Source organism: Phyllostomus discolor, chromosome 6 (genome assembly GCF_004126475.2).
Source record: "Phyllostomus discolor isolate MPI-MPIP mPhyDis1 chromosome 6, mPhyDis1.pri.v3, whole genome shotgun sequence".
Classification (NCBI taxonomy): Eukaryota; Metazoa; Chordata; class Mammalia; order Chiroptera; family Phyllostomidae; genus Phyllostomus; species Phyllostomus discolor.
Window position 1 is genome coordinate 64,453,531 of NC_040908.2, and position 17,732 is coordinate 64,471,262.

Consider the following 17,732-nt stretch of genomic DNA (forward strand, 5'->3'; position numbering starts at 1 on the left):
CATGCACAGAGGACTTATCAGCAGACAATGGCGGGTACTGACCATAGGAGTAGGCGGGGACTGGGTAGGGGTGAGCAATGGGGAAAAAGTCAGGACAACTGTAACTAAACAATAAAATAAAAATCAGAGGAGTTTTTTTCTCATTTCTCAACTTAGGATGGCATTTTTAAGACACAAAAGCCAAAAAAAAAACAAGAAAAGCCTTTTAAAATCTTTATATATTAGAGTATAATACAAAAGATTTTAATTTTATGGGAACAGATATTAGGTCAGGAAACATGATAAATTGGGACGAGTACATGTGTCTCATACTAAGGGATCCTACAGATTAACCTGAAAAAGAACAATCCAAATGAAATGTGCACAAAGGATATTCTCAGATAAAACGCACAGCTCTTGAATACAAATATATTTGGCATAATTCACAAGAGAATGCAAATGACCACAAGGAAATCCTATTTTTCACCTGTCACAGCAGCAAAGGTCACAGCGCTGTGATGTTAGTGGAGGTGTGGGGAACAAAGACTTCCATGCAGGCTGGCACAGCCCCCGTGGGGGCAGTCTGCAAATACTGACACAAAATACTAATTTTAACCCAGAATTTTGCTTCTAGGAATTTACAAATATGTAACCAAGTTTTACACAGCCATTAACAAGAATGAGACCATGTTATATGTAGTTACTCTTGACCATATACATTAAGTGAAAAAAGCAGAGGTCTGTCAGATGTGTCAAAAATACTTGGAAATATGCACAAAAACATTTTAGGAAACTCACAGAACATGGGTTCTGGTGACCACTGGAATGGAGAACACGGAGGAGTGGGAGTGAGTGTAGGAGGACGAAGCAGTCCAACCTATACGCTTGGATTCTTGAATTGAGTGCTGCCTCAGAGTCGTTTTCCTCATAATGCTATCACCGGAGGGGAAGGTGGGGGGAGGTCAGTTCAGGTTATAGCACCCTTCCAGCTTTAAACATCAATAAATGCTAAGTTGGATGCTTTAATTTTAGGGCTAATTTAAAGATTTCTACAGCTTGTAAGACTATTTTTAAGATGCAAGATAGTCCTCTAAATGGCAATTTTAAATAATGAAGAACTTGAAGATTTATCTCTTTAATATTTCCCATACATAGCAATGAAGAACAGGCAATTAAAGACAGGCAACCTTTGTTCATAACAACCTGAGTCCCTGGGATAGGTTTAGGAAATTTTTTCACATGGATATAAGCCCTCAAATTTGGGAGAGAGGGGAAGCCGTTTTGGCCACTTTCGGGCTTACAGAGAACAGGTCAGTGTTTAAGCAGTTTTAGAGAATGTTCACATCCCAATTCTTCTCATGAATGTTTACATCACAAGAGCAGCCCTGCTACACAGGGGCCTTATTATGTGTATTCTGTTGAAATATTGATAACAATGAAGCAATAACATGAATATATTTTGCAGACTTTTTAAAAAGAAACATTGACACAAACAATGAAAGTAGAGACATTAAGGCTGAAAGTGAGCAGGCCAGCATTTACAAAGTGATTTTTCAGCAGTGTCCATATCTTATTTTCGAGAACGCTTATATTCTAAGAGCAGTACAATTAGCCTATTATGGAGGGTCTTAATCTTGTTTGTATAGTGTTGTTGAAATATTTTTTTCAGCTTTTGCCTTAACAAATCCAAAGATGGAAGGTGATGACAATCTGGTATATTCAACATTATGTGAAAAAATTCATTCCACATATCCAAATGAGGAAGCCTGAAGAAAGAAAACATAAAGGATAAAATGTAGCATTCAACATGCAGGCAACCCCACTCTTGCTTCGGACTCCCACAGGCTTGGACAGCCCAATACAATTTTAACCCACACACAACTCAGTGCGTCAGGAATAGGAATGGTGGATCTACTTATAAACAAGAGATCTAATTAAATGTCTATACACACCCCTGTTCCCCAAAAGTGGTCTAAGTAGTCTTAGCAATTACAGTAGCTCTTCAGTGGCAAAACTTTCTCTTTTAAGTTTTTTTAAAAAGGACGTTAATTTGCTTTTTGTTCCCTGCATTTCTGTACTGCCACAATCTGATAATCTGGTCAGTGGCTCTGCCAGCCTCACTGCAGAGGTTCCAGGACCAGGCAGATGGGCTGGACTGCCCAGAACAGAGCTCCGAAGCTAAGTGCAAAAACTCCAGAATATGGACATGATGCACTGGGGGAAAGTTTGTGTTCCAGGCAGGAAGTCCAGCCCGTTATTATCAGGCCTGCTGAGGGTTAACTTAAAGTTTCTCTGGTCAGAGATGGAAGCCTTCTGAGCAACTCTCTGGCCCTTCCATTATGAGCAAGAGAAAGAGTAAAGTAGTTGCTAAATTTATGACTCATGTAGAATAAAGCATAGTTGTTATAAGTTTTCTTCTGGGGAACCTAACTTATGCTCCATTTTGTAGAATTACTGCTGACTGGTCTTTTTCTTGTCAGGGTATGTAAAACTCCATTAGGGCTGTGCACTTAAGATGAGTATATTTTTCAATGTATGTTTTTATACCACAAAAATATTTTTAAGAAAAATATCTAATGTACATGTACCAAATGCTCAGCTTAAATATTACCAATAGTTCACACATTAAGAGAGGTATCCATGTTGAAATGAAGAGTCCTAGTTTAGTCACTAATTTCCACAGATTTAATAGATGAGGAAAGTCTTTTCCTGTTAAACATTTTTTAATAAATGAGAAAATAGTCTTTTCCCTATTAAATATTTTAGTGTTTATGCTATTACAGTGGCCCAATTTTTCCCCTCCCCTCCCTTGAGAAAACAGTATTAGAAATGCTATAGTCATACAGAGGTGGAACCTGAAAACCTTATCCTGTGATGGATGGCTGCTTCATCATATTTATAACTTACAAAGCACTTTCACATGTATTATTTCTCTTGCTTCTCATAATGAACACCTGGGATAAGCAAGATCATTATCATTTCTACTTACATAGGCAAGAAGACAAATAAGCAAAAACCGGAGGCTCAGTAACACCAGGCAATAGGTGTGTATAGGATGCCAACTACTTGGCCAAGAGCTTCCAATGCTTCGACGAGAGCACTGGCTGCTCCACTGTCACAGATGGGAACAGAGGAGTGAAGCTGTGGAGCTTGCTCACCGTTCCCAGTGCCCAGGACTATGCCGTCTCACCATACATTCCAAGGCATGGGTTTTCCGTGCAGTGGCAGAGATCTATTTCCCCCGCAGACGGAACTCAACATTCTACCACATTTACTCTCTTCTCACTGGAGCACCTAATGCTAATACCTACCGTCTGAAAAGACCTTCAGGCTTCCAGATTCCTCCTTCATTTTTCACTTTCATATAAGAGCCAAAAAGCATGCAGTACACTGTTGCAGCAACTCCAAAGTAATCAATCTACAAAGAAAATACAGCTCTATATGTCTGAAATACTAATTCTCGTATCACTATATTAAGACGTCTAACTTACTAAGCAAAATACATAATCACAAGATGTTACTTTTAAAGAATTTGGACATCATCTGTTCAAGTATCCCACTGATGTGCCCTACTGAATGACTGTCTAGGCTTTGCTGGAAGCTTCCATGAAACCATTACCCACGGCTCCCTGAGGTAGCCCCTTGGAAAGCTCTGTTCTCTTTGAGCTACTGTGTCCTTCCAAGTCCTTCATGTTGTTACCCACAGACAAAAGCAACACTTCTGCCCCCTCCCACAGGGACAGCTTAGAAGGCCTCCCCACTCCTTCTCCTGGGACCTGGCCTCTGTTTGCACAGTACTCCAAAGCCTCTTGCTGTGGAACGTGCTTGGGACTGAACACAAGCATGGCCTAAACCCCGGGAAAGGAAACTACAGCAGCTCAAACTAACTAGATGTCCAAATTTATTTTGAAAATATAGTAGTGTAATGAAGAAAAATGTTTCCAAATCTCTCATATTACTTCTATACCTGGTAGTTCCATGGTTTGTTACTGAGCATCTCAGTACACTGAAAACCGGATGTTTCACACTTTCCTGTAAATGTAGTTCCTTTTGGAAAAAGTTTCATATCTATACTCTGACCCAAGTCAATTAGCGCCAAGCCAGCAGAAAAGTCATCACCTTCTCTGTCCTGTTCCAAAAATCTGTAGTAAACACAAAGAAGGGACAGGCTGCATAAGCACAGATAAAGTCTGCCGGGCAGATGGTAAAAGGAGAACCCTGTTAAAAATGCAACACTTGCCTGCTTCCGAGTATGAAGTTGTCTGGCTTAATGTCTCCATGGATGATCTCGCAGCCATGAACTTCTTCAATCATGTGCAGCATCCTGATAGCAAAGGACAGCACTAGAGCTTGAGGCATCACTTTCTCAGGGGTGTTTTTATAGAGATTAATGGCATTCTAGAAACAATGGAAAGTGGAATGATGAGTTTGCTACATAGAATCAGTGAAATTTCAAGTCAAGAGCTTTGCCCCTGCCTACAACTCCAATAAAAATATTCATGTCCACATCATCAAAGCAAATACACTTACTAGTAATGTCCCATAGCTATAGAGATCTCCCACTAATACACTGCCATCCTGGAAGAAGTGGGCAGAATAGAATTTGATGAACATGTGTTGCACACTGGGCTTTAGTCTCTCCATCAGCTGGGTCCCAACATAGAACTCCCATGGGTTGGCGGGCTTCTGGACCTGCAAGCCAGGTATGTGACATTCAAATCCAGTCTCACATGGGGCGGGAAGAACACAGGGTGGGAAGTGATGACAAGCTATATACTGTGTGTTGCAGTATGGGTCCTGCTACAACATAATTCTAGTGGCAAGGCAATTCTGAGTCCTTGTAGGATAATTTTGGTTTTTAAGTGCTGGCTGTAGACCTAAATGAAACCACTACTATACTAAAATAGAGAAAAAAGAGGCTGGCTAACTCAAGTTCTAAAGTGCATTTCTATATTAAACAAAAAGCTGCTCAGATCACTTACCTTCAAAACAAATTTCTGTTTACTTTTGGTATCCTTCACATCTCCATGGGTAACTTCATAGACTTGGGCAAAAGCCCCTTCTCCAAGAAGGTGATCAATATAGACCAGCAAAGAACCTTAGGAGATAGGTATGTCAACATGAAAACAAAGGCTCAAAACATTAAAGACTTTACCAAAATGAAATTGCCTTGGTGCTTGAATTACTTTAATAAATAAACATAGATATAGCCCCTTCAGGAGATGCTTCTCTCATCTTGCATGACAGTTAAATACCTGCCACAAAATAGCCCCCTTCTTAAATGACGTAATGAAGGAGCAGGGGCAGCACTGCCAGGCCAGCCCTGTCACTCAGTGGTTGGGGCCTGGGCAGCCACTCTCTCTTTACCAATGTGCTCACATTTAAAGGGGTCTTACCTGCACTGTCTACTTGACAAGACCATTATGATGCTAGAAAGAACAAGCAAAATCCTCTATAAAGTGCTAAACAAAGTTTTAAACATACCTTGGAAAAATTTATGCTCTAGATTAGAATAAAAAGGACAAACTATAATTGTCCCAATATTTCTAATAGATAACTAATTTTATTGAAGTAAACCCTTTGTTTTAGAACAGTTTAGATGTACAGAAAAGTTGCACTGATAGCAGAGTGATCGTCTGCTCTGCATCCAGTTTCCCCTATTAGGTTTTACATAACTGAGGTACACTTGCCAGAAATAAAGATCCAACACTGGTAATGTTACTATTAACCAAGCTCCTTACTTTATTCAGATATCACCACTTCCCCCAAATGTTCCAGGATACAGGCATGAAGTCTCCTTAGCCTCTGCTAGGCTGTTTCTAAGTCCCGGTTTTTGATGACCATGACAGTTGCAAGGAGTACTGGTCAGGCTACAAGAATACTCAAACTGTATTTGTCTTGATATTTTTCAATAACACTAAGGTTACTGTTTGGGGGAGAAAGACTACAGAGGTGAAGATGTAATAAATTTTTAATTAATTTAAAAAATAATTCACATATACAAAAATCAAATATAAAAAAGCAAGCTTCTGGTTTCTTATCGGGCATATAAGGAGCTTGGAAGCTATCACTCCATCTTCACAATAAGAAAAAAGCTGAAGCCCCAGCTGGTGTGGCTCAGTGGATTGAGCGCCAGCTTGCGAATCAAAAAGTCACTGGTTCGATTCCCAGTCTAGGGCATATGACTAGGTTGTAGGCCAGGTCCCCAGTGGGGGGTGCGTGAGAGGCAACCACACATTGATGTTTCTCTCCCTTTCTTTCTCCCTCCCTTTGCCTCTCTCTAAAAATAAATAAATCTTTAAAAAAAAAGAAAAAAGCTGAAAAACTGAAAATCAACAATTCTTAGATCCACCAGAGAACCGAGGTCATGGGCTAACCGTTGTCCCCCAAACCGAGGAGTCAGGCAGGAGCAATCAAAGAATAAGAACTTGCCAAAGCAGAGGTCCAGGAGCCCTAACCCCAGTACAAGGTGAGTCATGACAGAAAGAAATGACATCTTGGGCCCATATTTAAGAACAAGTGTCTAGGGAAACCCAGACATAACAAGAGAGAAACAATGACACAAAAGGAAATTTTATTTCTGACACCTGCAGTGACAACAAACAGTAAACACAGCCTAATCCCAAGACAGACAAACACAAACCTTACATAAAGGCCTATTTATCTTAGTTCCTTTGTACAGGGAACTGATCAGCATGGCAATGGCAAATGTAGCTGAGTATTGATCCGGAAAACGGATCAACGCTGGTATGACCTGGACTGCGAGCATGCGAGAGGCGACCACACATTGATGCTTTTCTCCCTATCTTTCTCCTTTCCTTCCCCTCTCAAAATAAATAAATAAAATGTTAAAAAAAAAAAAAGAAAAGAAACTCAGACCAGAAAAGTGTAGGAAAAAAAATAAAACAAAATCTCTGACACATTTATATCAGTAAGTGTACCTTATGGATAAATGAAATGAGTGACAGGACAGAAAAGAAAACAAAGAACAAGGGTAAGAAATAGAAAAACAGTAACAAATACAGTAGATATTAATCCAATGACATCACCAATCACTTTAAATTATCAACAGACTAAACATACCAATGAAAACAGAGACTGTCACAGCTGATAAAAACCCAAGATCCAACTACATGTTGTCTATGCGGAACACTTTAATATAAAGATAGATAAAGTGATGGAGAAAGTCATACCATGCTAAGTAACATTAATCAACAGAAAGCTAAAGTAGCTATGTTAACTTCAGACAGAGCACACTTCAGAGCAAGGAAAGTTATCGGGGGATAAAAAGAGGTATTAAATAAATGATGATGCACAAGTCAATTCTCTAAGAACACATAACAGTCCTTAATGTGTATGGGCCTAACAACAGAGCATTAAAATAGTGAGACAAAGTCCTAGGTGGGTGGCTCCACTGGTTGGAGCATCATACCGTACACCAAAAGGTAGAAGGTTCAATTCCCAGTCAAGGCACATACCTAGGCTGCAGATTCTATCCCTGGTTGGGACACACACAGGAGGCAACCAAGTGATGCTTCTCTCTCACATCAATGTTTCTGTTTCTCTTTCTCCCCCTTCCTTTCTCTCTACAGTCAACAAATACCCCTGGGTGAGGATTTAAACAAACAGTGAGGCAAAATTGACAGAACTGCAAGAATAAATGAACTCACTGTTATAGTGAGAGCTTTTTCATCCCTTTGTCAGGCAGAAAATCAGTAAGGCCAAGGTTGAACTAAACAGCGCCACATATCAACTGATCTAATGGACATTTATACACTACTTTGCCCAACAGCTGAATACGCATTCTTCTCAAGTTCACATGAAACATTCACCACGATCAACCACAGTTTAGGCCATGAAACACACCTTAACAAATTAAATAAATAAATAAATCACACAAAAAGTGCATTCAGGCTACAATGGAATTAAACTAGTAATCAATAGAAAGATAATTGGAAAGCCCCAAACACTTGGAGATGAAACAACATGAGTCCAAGAAGAAATTTCAAGATGAACTGAAGAATATTTTTGAACTAAATAAAAATGAAAATAGTTTATTGAAACTGTTGGATGTGGCAAAAGCATGCTTAGAGGGAAATCTATAGCATTAAAATTCATGTTAGAAAAGAACAAAGATTTAAAATTAATAATCTTAGTTCCACCTTAGAAAACTAGAAAAAAGCAAATTAAATCCAAAGCAGAAAAAAAATAGAAAAATCAATGAAATTAAAAACAGAAAATCAATATAAAAAAACCCAAAAGCTGATTCTATAAAAAGATCAATAAAGTCAGTAAGCCACTAGCCAGTTTACCTAAGAAAAAGAGAGAGGACCCATATTACTCTTATCAGAAATGAAACAGTGGCATCATTACAGATTCTATGAACATTCAAGTAGCTATGTTAAGGATAATAAAGAAATACTATGAGCAGTTCAATGTTCACAAATTCGATAACCTAAATGAAATTGACCAATTCCTTTAAAGAAAGAACCTTCTACAATTCACACAGGAATAGACTGTCTGAATAGGCCTATCTCTAAGTAAAGAAATTCAATCAATAGTTAATAGCCTTCCCAAACAGAAAGCACCAAGCCCAGATGGTCTCACTGGTTGAGTCTACCAAAAATTTAAAGAAGAAATACCAACCCTCTACAGTATCTTTCAAAGGACAGAGCCAGAAAGAAAACTTCCTAACCCATTCTATGAAGTCAGCATTACCCTAACATCAAATCAGGCAAACACATTACAAGAAAACTACAAACCAACATCTCTAGTGAACATAGATGCAAAATTTCCCAATACCATTTTTTTCAGACTATAAAAAGCACCTGCTCACACCCCCATTTGGGAGAAAAATGCAATGGTGACCCTGCTCCTGCCTCCTGTGACCCCACTCCACTGCCGCCCCTCCCCACAGTGAGCCAGGTAAGCTACATTCAGACTATAAGATGCACCCCCTCTTCCTCCCAAATTTAAGGATGAAAGTGCATCTTACAGTCCGAAAAGTACGGTAAAATATTAGCAAATCAAATCCAAAATACTACAAAAAGAATTATACATCATGACCATGTAGGATTTAAACCAGGTATGCAAGGTTGGCTGAACATTAAAAAACCAGTTAATGCAATCACATATAGAGGCTAAAGATAAAAATCACATGATCATTATCAATAGCTGCAGAAAAAGTATTTTTTGTCAATACCTATTCATGATAACAACTCTGCAAACTAGGAATAGAGGAGAACTTCTTCAACTTGATAAAGAACATCTACAAAAAATCTACAGCTAACACCATACTTAAGAGTGAGAAACTAGATACATTTTTACCCACTAAGATCAGGAATAAGGTGAGGATGTGTCTTCTCCTTATTCATATTCAACATCATACTGGAAGGCCTAGCTAATGCAATAGGTCAAGAAAATGAAATAAGGAAAACTTAGAAAGAAAAGAACTGTGATCCCTTCTACCTCGAAGGTACTTTCTTCTAAAGAACCACAGTTGTCATGTGGATAGACTTTTTACACTGGGACGAGTTATTCCAGCATTTTTTAAAAACATATTTTATTGATTATGCTATTACAGTTGTCCCATTTCCCCCTTCATTCCCCTCCACCCTGTACACCCTCTCCCACCCACTTCCCCCCTTTAGTTTGTGTCCATGCATCATACTTATAAGTTCTTTAGCTTCTACATTTCTCATACTATTCTTACCCTCCTACCTACCTACCATCTATGCTACTTATTCTCTGTACCTTTTCCCCCTCTCTCCTCCTCCCCTGTTGCTGACCCTCCATGTGATCTCCATTTCTGTGCTTCTGTTCCTGTTCTAGTTGTTTGCTTAGTTTCTTTTGGTTTTGCTTAAGGTGTGGTTGTTAATAATTGTGAGTTTGCTGTCCTTTTACTATATAGGTTTTTTTTTTCATCTTCTTTTCTTAGATAAGTCCCTTTAACATTTCATAAAATAAGGGCTTGGTGATGATGAACTCCTGTAACTTGACCTTATCTGAGAAGCACTTTATCTGCCTTTTTATTCTAAACGATAGCTTTGCTGGATAGAGTACTCTTGGATGGAGGTCCTTGCCTTTCATGACTTGGAATACTTCTTTCCAGCCCCTTCTTGCCTGCAAGGTCTCTTTTGAGAAATCAGCTGACAGTCTGCTGGGAACTCCTTTGTAGGTAACTGTCTCCTTTTCTCTTGCTGCTTCTAGGATTCTCTCCTTATCTTTAATCTTGGGTAATGTAATTATGATGTGCCTTGGTGTGTTCCTCCTTGGGTTCAACTTCTTTGGGACTCTCTGAGTTCCTGGATTTCTTGGAAGTCTATTTCCTTTGCCAGAGTGGGAAAGTTCTCTATTATTGGTTCAAATACGTTTTCAATCTGTTGCTCTACCTCTTCCCCTTCTGGTACCCCTATAATTCGGATGTTGGAATGTTTAAAGATGTCCTGGAGGTTCCTAAGCTTCTCCTGGTTTTTTTGAATTCTTATTTCTCCATTCTTTCCTGTTTGGTTGTTTCTTTCTTCCTTCTGATCCACTCTATTGTTTTGAGTCCCAGTTTCCTTCCCATCACTATTGGTTTCCTGTGCATTTTCCTTCATTTCTTTTATGGTAACCTGCATTTGTTCATCTAATTTGCGACCAAAACCAACCAATTCTGTGAGCTTCCTGATCAGCAGTGTTTTGAACTGTGCATCTGATAGGTTAGCTATCTCTTGGTCGCTCAAAAGGATGAGTTTGGGGACACTGATTTGTGCTTCTGTTTGAGCTGTCTCTCTCTCTCTTTTTTTTTTGGTCTGGTCACTGCTGTTATGGTGAGGGGTGGAGCCTTAGGTGTTCACCAGGGCTGGGCACCCCAGTTGCTAGATTGTGACGTTGTATGTGGGGGTGGGGCCAAGAGGGAACAATGGCGGTAGCTCCGTTCTCCGTGGGACCTCATCCCTTCTCTGGGATCCTGGCTTGCGTGTTCTGGCCTGCTCCACAGTCGCTGCCTCACTGGGTCTGCCAGCTGCCGCTTGCATACTCAGGGTCCACTGCAATCTTGTGCACCCCAGATGCCTTACACACTCCCGGCTGCCTTATGTGCCCAACTCTCCCTGCTCTCCGAGCCTTGACCCTCGCCCGGCTGCTTGTCTCCACCCCTCCTGCTGGTCTGGATGAATGGGTCTATTTCAACTTCTTGGCTGTCTTCCGTTCAGATAAATTTTCTGTCAGTTCTGGATGTTATCCTGGCTCTAAATTGTTGTTGTTCCAATCTTGGTTGTGCGTGGAGGTACGGTGCATCCACCTATGCCCCCATCTTGGCCAGAAGTCCTATTCCAGCATTTTTACCCGCACGTTCCAAGTCAGTCAGGTGTATCAGTCCTTTCAGCAGAACCTGCCTTAGGCACTTAACCCTTCGTGGCACAGGTGTGCCAAAACAAAACAAAAAAATGGCCTGAATGAAGGAACAGATCAAAGCTCCAGGAAAAATACAACTAAGTGATAAAGAGTTAGCCAACCTATCAGATGCACAGTTCAAAACACTGGTAATCAGGACGCTCACAAAAATGATTCAATATGGTCACAAATTAGATGAAAAAAATGAAGGCTATGATAAGTGAAATAAAGGAAAATGTACAAGGAACCAACAGTGACCAGAAGGAAACTGGGACTCAAATCAATAGTGTGGACCAAAAGGAAGAAAGAAACATTCAACCAGAAAAGAATGGAGAAACAAGAATTCAAAAAAACAAGAAGCTTAGGAACCTCTAGGACATATTTAAATGTTCCAACATCCAAATCGTATGGGTGCCAGAAGGGGAAGAGAAAGATCAAGAAATCGAAAACTTATTTGAACAAATAATGAAGGAGAACCTTCCCATTCTGGCAAAGGGTATAGACTTCCAGGAAGTCTAGGAAGCTCAGAGAGTCCCAAAGAAGTTGGACCCAAGGAGGAACACACCAAGGCACATCATAATTACGTTACCCAAGATTAAAGATAAGGAGAGAATTCTAGAAGCAGCAAGAGAAAAGGAGACAGTTACCTACAAAGGAGTTCCCAGCAGACTGTCAGCTGATTTCTCAAAAGAGACCTTGCAGGCAAGAAGGGGCTGGAAAGAAGTATTCCAAGTCATGAAAGGCAAGGACCTCCATCCAAGAGTACTCTATCCAGCAAAGCTATCGTTTAGAATAAAAAGGCAGATAAAGTGCTTCTCAGATAAGGTCAAGTTACAGGAGTTCATCATCACCAAGCCCTTATTTTATGAAATGTTAAAGGGACTTATCTAAGAAAAGAAGATGAAAAAAAAAAACCTATATAGTAAAAGGACAGCTAACTCACAATTATTAACAACCACACCTTAAGCAAAACCAAAAGAAACTAAGCAAACAACTAGAACAGGAACAGAAGCACAGAAATGGAGATCACATGGAGGGTCAGCAACAGGGGAGTGGGAGGAGGAGAGAGGGGGTAAGGTACAGAGAATAAGTAGCATAGATGGTAGGTAGGTAGGAGGGTAAGAATAGTATGAGAAATGTAGAAGCTAAAGAACTATAAGTATGATGCATGGACACAAACTAAAGGGGGGAAGTGGGTGGGAGAGGGTGTACAGGGTGGAGGGGAGTGAAGGGGGAAATAGGACAACTGTAATAGCATAATCAATAAAATATATCAAAAAACACTTAGGTATAAATCTAAGGAAATATGTATAAGATCTATCTATATAAGGAAAACAATAAAACTCTGATGAAAGAAATTAAAGATTTAAATAAAGATATCCCATGTACATGAATAGGAAAACAATATTGTGAAGATGTTATTTTTTCCAACTTAATCTATAGATTCAATGTAATCCCAATCAAAATCCCAGCAAGTTAGTTCATGGATACTGGCAACATCTAAAGTTTATATGGAGAGGGAAAATGACCCAGAATAGCCAGCACAATATTGAAGAATAAATCAAATGACTGACACTACCTGACATGAAGACTTACTATAAAAGCTACCATAATCCGGTCACTGTGGTACTGGTGAAAGAATAGACAAATACATCAATGGAAGAGAGAAAAAGAGACCCAGCAATAGAACCAAACAACTTTAGTCAGCTGCTCACTGACAAAGCAAAGACAATTCAATTAAAAAAGGAGAGTCTTTTCAACAAATGGTGACAGAATTGGACATCAATATGCAAAAATAAATCTAGACAGAGAACCTTTTTCACAAATTAAGTCAAATGGATCATATTCCTAAACGTAAAACACAAAACTGTCAGAGTCCTAGAAGATAACATACGTGACCTTGGATTTGCCAATAACCCCTTAGATACAACCAAAGCATGATCTGTGAGAGAAAAAAATTGATAAATTGTACTTCATTAAAATTACCACAAAAACATCTGCCTACACAGTTAATAGAATGAAAAGACAAGTCAGAGACTGAGAGAAAATGTCTACAAAACACTTATAAGGGACTATTATCCAAAATACCCAATCAACTCTTAAAACGCAACACTTAAAAAAATGAACAACCCAATTAAAAAGGGGGCAAAAGATCTGAATATGTAACTCAACTGAGAATATACAGATGGCAAATAAACATACAAAAATGTTCAATATTATGTCATTAGGCAATTGCAAATTAGAAACAATGATGAAAAAGCACTGCACATCTATCAGAACGGCTAAAGCTGAAAACACTGACAACACCAAATGATGTGAGGGTGTGCAGCAACAGAACTTTCACTTTTTGCTGGTGGGAATACAAAATGGTACAAAACCTTTTGGAAGACCGTTTGGCAGTTTCTTACAAAAGTAAACATATTCTTACCATGTGACCCAGCAATCTAACTCCTTGGTATTTACAGAAATGAACTCAAAACATGTCCACACAAAAACTGCACTGGAATGTTTACATAATTGGCAAAACTTGGAAGCAGCCAAAATGGCCTTCAATAGGTGAATGAATAAATAAATGATGATATATTCATACAGTGGATTACTACGCAGCCATTAAAGAGAGCTATTAAGCCATTAATAGACATGGAGGAAACTTAAATGCATATTGCTAAGCAAAAGAAGCCAGTCTGAGAAGTATACATACTGTATGATTATAACTATATGACATTCTGGAAAAGGCAAAATTATGGAGACAGCATTAAAAAGATGAGTGGCTGCCAGGGTTTCAGGTGGCGGAAGGGAGGGATGAGCAGGTGGAACACGGGGCACTTTTAGGGCAGTGAAACTACTATGTATGATCCTGTAATGATGGGTGTACTCATTTCACATTTCTCAAAACAGAAAGTACAATACCAAGAGAGGGTATCCTAATATATACTTTAGTTAATAGTAATATAACAATATTGGCTCATTAAGTTGAACAAATGTACTACACTAATGCGAGATGTTAATAAGGGAGCCTATATACAAATACGTGCATGGGAAGTACATTGCGAGAAGGGTTGTCCCGTTGTTATTCACATCCACTGTCCCACTAACAGCCATTTTTATTACTTTGAGTATCTTTCAAGAGTTCTCTGGAAATACTGTCAAATATGAATATATATCTGAGCTTTCCCTTTTTAAGAAAAAGGAAAGCAGCACATAGTACTAGTCTGCCCTTTCACTTAACCACATGTTTGAGAGGTCATCTCCTGTAAGTACAGAGAGCTACATGTTACTGCAGAGGTGTCCAGCCATTTATTGAAGCAGTCCCCACTCACACCTATGTAGCTTCCAACCTGCTGCTTTTACATGCATGGTATTTGGAATGTATGTAATTTATCTGCAGGAAATTCTCTGAAATGGTGTCTGTGTCTTGAAAGTATGTGCATTCTAAATTTTGATTAGGTATTGCCAACTGGCCTTCTGTAAGTCAGAGCCCCAACAGCAATCAAAACGCTATGTTCTGTCATGGCCTAACAAAATGTTCTGCTTAGTCCTACAGGTAAAAGGTGGCTGTGGTGCCAAGAGCAGAATCACATTCACACTGGTTACCACTGACTTCCCCCAGAGAAATGAGAGTTTAAAGTTTTACTACCACATAGTTCTTACCCAGTTGAAACTCAGTCTTGGGCTTGATGGCAGGAAGCTTGCACTGCCACTCAAAAGCATTTGGATAGGAGCACACTGGTTGAGAAAGCCTGGACAGAAGTTTGAAAATCAGTCGATCATCCCATGGATTTTCAACAGTGAAGTCTTAAAGGAATGAAGGAATGGGAACAAAAAAGAAAACTTCAGTACCTAAGATACACAAATAAAGCAAGTGAGACATGCATTAAATAAGCTTTCAGAAGCCTCATTGTAAAAAGCATTCATTCAAATAATAACCATTTTCAAAAGTCAAAATGGGTGGTTCTATAACAGTTATTTGTCATTTTAGATCTACAAATTTAGATCAGCGTTCAGTTGGGAGAAAGGAAATCAACAGCAAGGTACCTGTTTCACTCATCTGGAATTGCTGGATATGGCCCTTAGCACAATTATGGGTGCATGCCTTTAAAGGCAGACTTGGATATCAGTTACTGCTGACATGCTCAGATATATATTCTCCAAATTGCTTTTCTACTTATATCTACAAAATACATTGCCTTTTAACACTTACACTACCTATGTGCAATCTTCAAGTATGAGATACTTGGTGTTCACAAAAGAGAAATCTTTTCTAAAAGGAGGAAAAATGTCAGTGGTAATTGTAAAAGACTAATCCAGCATAATTAACATTTCCTCAGTGATAAGCCTATGTAGGACACTGTCCTGGGTACTTGGCATTTAGTAACTCACTTGGCCCTTATAATAAGACTGAAGTAGGTACGACCATTCCCACCCCTTTACAGAAGGGGAGCCACAAATAATTGAAATAATCTCAGCCAAGATCACATGACCTCATAAAAGGGGGAGTCAGTCTATCCCCGAGGAGGAGTCTAGCCAGTCTATCCCCAGAGACAGTACTTCTAACCACCATGCAAGATGTTTCTGTGTAGCCTGGAGTTAGGAGTCCCTTAACCCTGAGCTCCGTCACTTTCCTATAAAATGGGAGATAATAGCATTATATTAAATTCTTGGCACACATTAGGCCCTCCAATACCAATTCCCTCTTCCAATAGGTAGTTATTTTGACACTTTCTTAAATTAAAATGAACTTGCCCTCGTGCATGTTATTATTGTACTACTTTGTGATACAGTATGCAAGTTCTGTCTGAACTTGTGTTCTACTCAATGACATTCGAGTCCCTGCTTTTGGAGCTTTTCATGAAGCAGCTTTTACCAGGAGACTGTCCTTATTAAGTGGCACAATGAGGACTGAGAATCTGTTCATACTTGGGGTATTGACATTCCTAAGTGAACGAGGATGCATCCATTCTGCCTGGAGCCCAGTGCTGGCGTCTGATGGCTCCCCCACAACAGCAAGGTCTGTGTCTGTGAGTGTACAAGCCTTCAGGCTCTGCTCCGCCTTGCTGGTCAGCACACCACCGGGAATTGGCTGGCTCGGATGCAGCGAGGATGCTGCAGATGCATTGGTGGGGGATGCTGGTTCTGGGCTTTTCTCTTGAATTGAACTGGATACATAAAAAGAATGAGAGAGAAGGAAACAAAATACCATGTGGTTACAAGTCTACTGGGTTTGATCATATGAAAGTCTCAGGAAGCAGTTTCCTTTCACTCTAGGAATGACATTTCAAAAGTGCTTCACCAAGAGCTGATTAAAGCATTTTCTTCAGAAAAAAATCCAAATATATGCAAATACACAGTCACTACCATACTAGAAGTAAATCAAAGGCATGGAAATAGATAGATAGATAGATAGATAAAGATAGGTATAGCAGGGGATATTGTTTAGTAGGAAACGTTGACAGGAACAGGCTTATTTCCCCTGTACTTAGGTTATCAAAGTATCAGTACTGTCACCAAGACTGAACACTTAATGTTTATTCCAAAATGCCTTCTTTTATAACACTGAAACAAACAAAGTGTGGATCACAATCCAGCAACCTAACACTGGTACATTTCCACACACATACACACACACATATATATATGTGTGTGTGTGTATATATATATATATATATATATATGGTATATCTATCTGTACAGTCAATTCTCATTACTCATGTATTCCATATTTATGAATTTTCATTCATGCTAAAACTATGTGTAAACCCCAAATCAATACTCAACCTGCAGAATGCAGAGTGGCAAAAAATTTGAGTCACGCAAAAATATGGTCTCAGGTGAGGGGTAAGGCCTTAAGTTGTCTTGTTTCAGCTCTTATACTGTAAATGTGTCTTTTCACAGCACACTTACTGATAGGATTATTTGGGTTTTTTTCTTTGTGTTTTTGTGCATTTTGGCGGGGGAGTGATTTCAATTTCACTGTTTAATATGTTTTCCAAATGTGGAGCCTAAATGAAGGAAGGCTGTGATGTGTGCTGGGTGAGCCTCAGCATGAGTTACAGCGCTGGTGGCAGTGAGTTCCATGGTAATGAGTCAACAATATTAAATAAGGTGGCTGTGAACAATATGTTGTGACCAGAGGCTCACAGGAACCCCATTCTGTATTTCTCCTAGGGGCAATGATTCATTATTTGCAGTGACTTCAGAGAGAAGAACCAAAGCAAATAACAAGACTCGACTGTATACATAGCTCCACACACATAACTTCCCCCACCTATATATCCAATATATGTAAATGCATGAGTAGGAATATATTTTTATAGAGATGAATTTAAACATAAAATTTCATTTTGCATTTTTACCTCTTGACAGTCATTTTTCTTGCT

The 17,732-nt window shown here is 39.2% G+C and overlaps 1 protein-coding gene across 1 annotated transcript in view; it reads right to left on the reverse strand.

Annotated features, from left to right (window-relative positions):
- Nucleotides 1-396: 396 nt before the first annotated feature.
- The window catches only part of BUB1 (BUB1 mitotic checkpoint serine/threonine kinase), a 50,984-nt gene continuing 33,648 nt past the window's right edge, over nucleotides 397-17,732 (reverse strand). The window contains exons 18-25 of the mRNA XM_028516304.2: nucleotides 16,273-16,511; nucleotides 15,007-15,150; nucleotides 4,962-5,077; nucleotides 4,510-4,671; nucleotides 4,220-4,377; nucleotides 3,947-4,121; nucleotides 3,291-3,397; nucleotides 397-1,745 (exon numbers count right to left, since the gene is read on the reverse strand). Of these exons, the coding sequence (XP_028372105.1) occupies nucleotides 1,550-1,745; nucleotides 3,291-3,397; nucleotides 3,947-4,121; nucleotides 4,220-4,377; nucleotides 4,510-4,671; nucleotides 4,962-5,077; nucleotides 15,007-15,150; nucleotides 16,273-16,511 (1,297 nt within the window). The 3' untranslated portion in view covers nucleotides 397-1,549. The remainder of the gene's footprint in view (nucleotides 1,746-3,290; nucleotides 3,398-3,946; nucleotides 4,122-4,219; nucleotides 4,378-4,509; nucleotides 4,672-4,961; nucleotides 5,078-15,006; nucleotides 15,151-16,272; nucleotides 16,512-17,732) is intronic.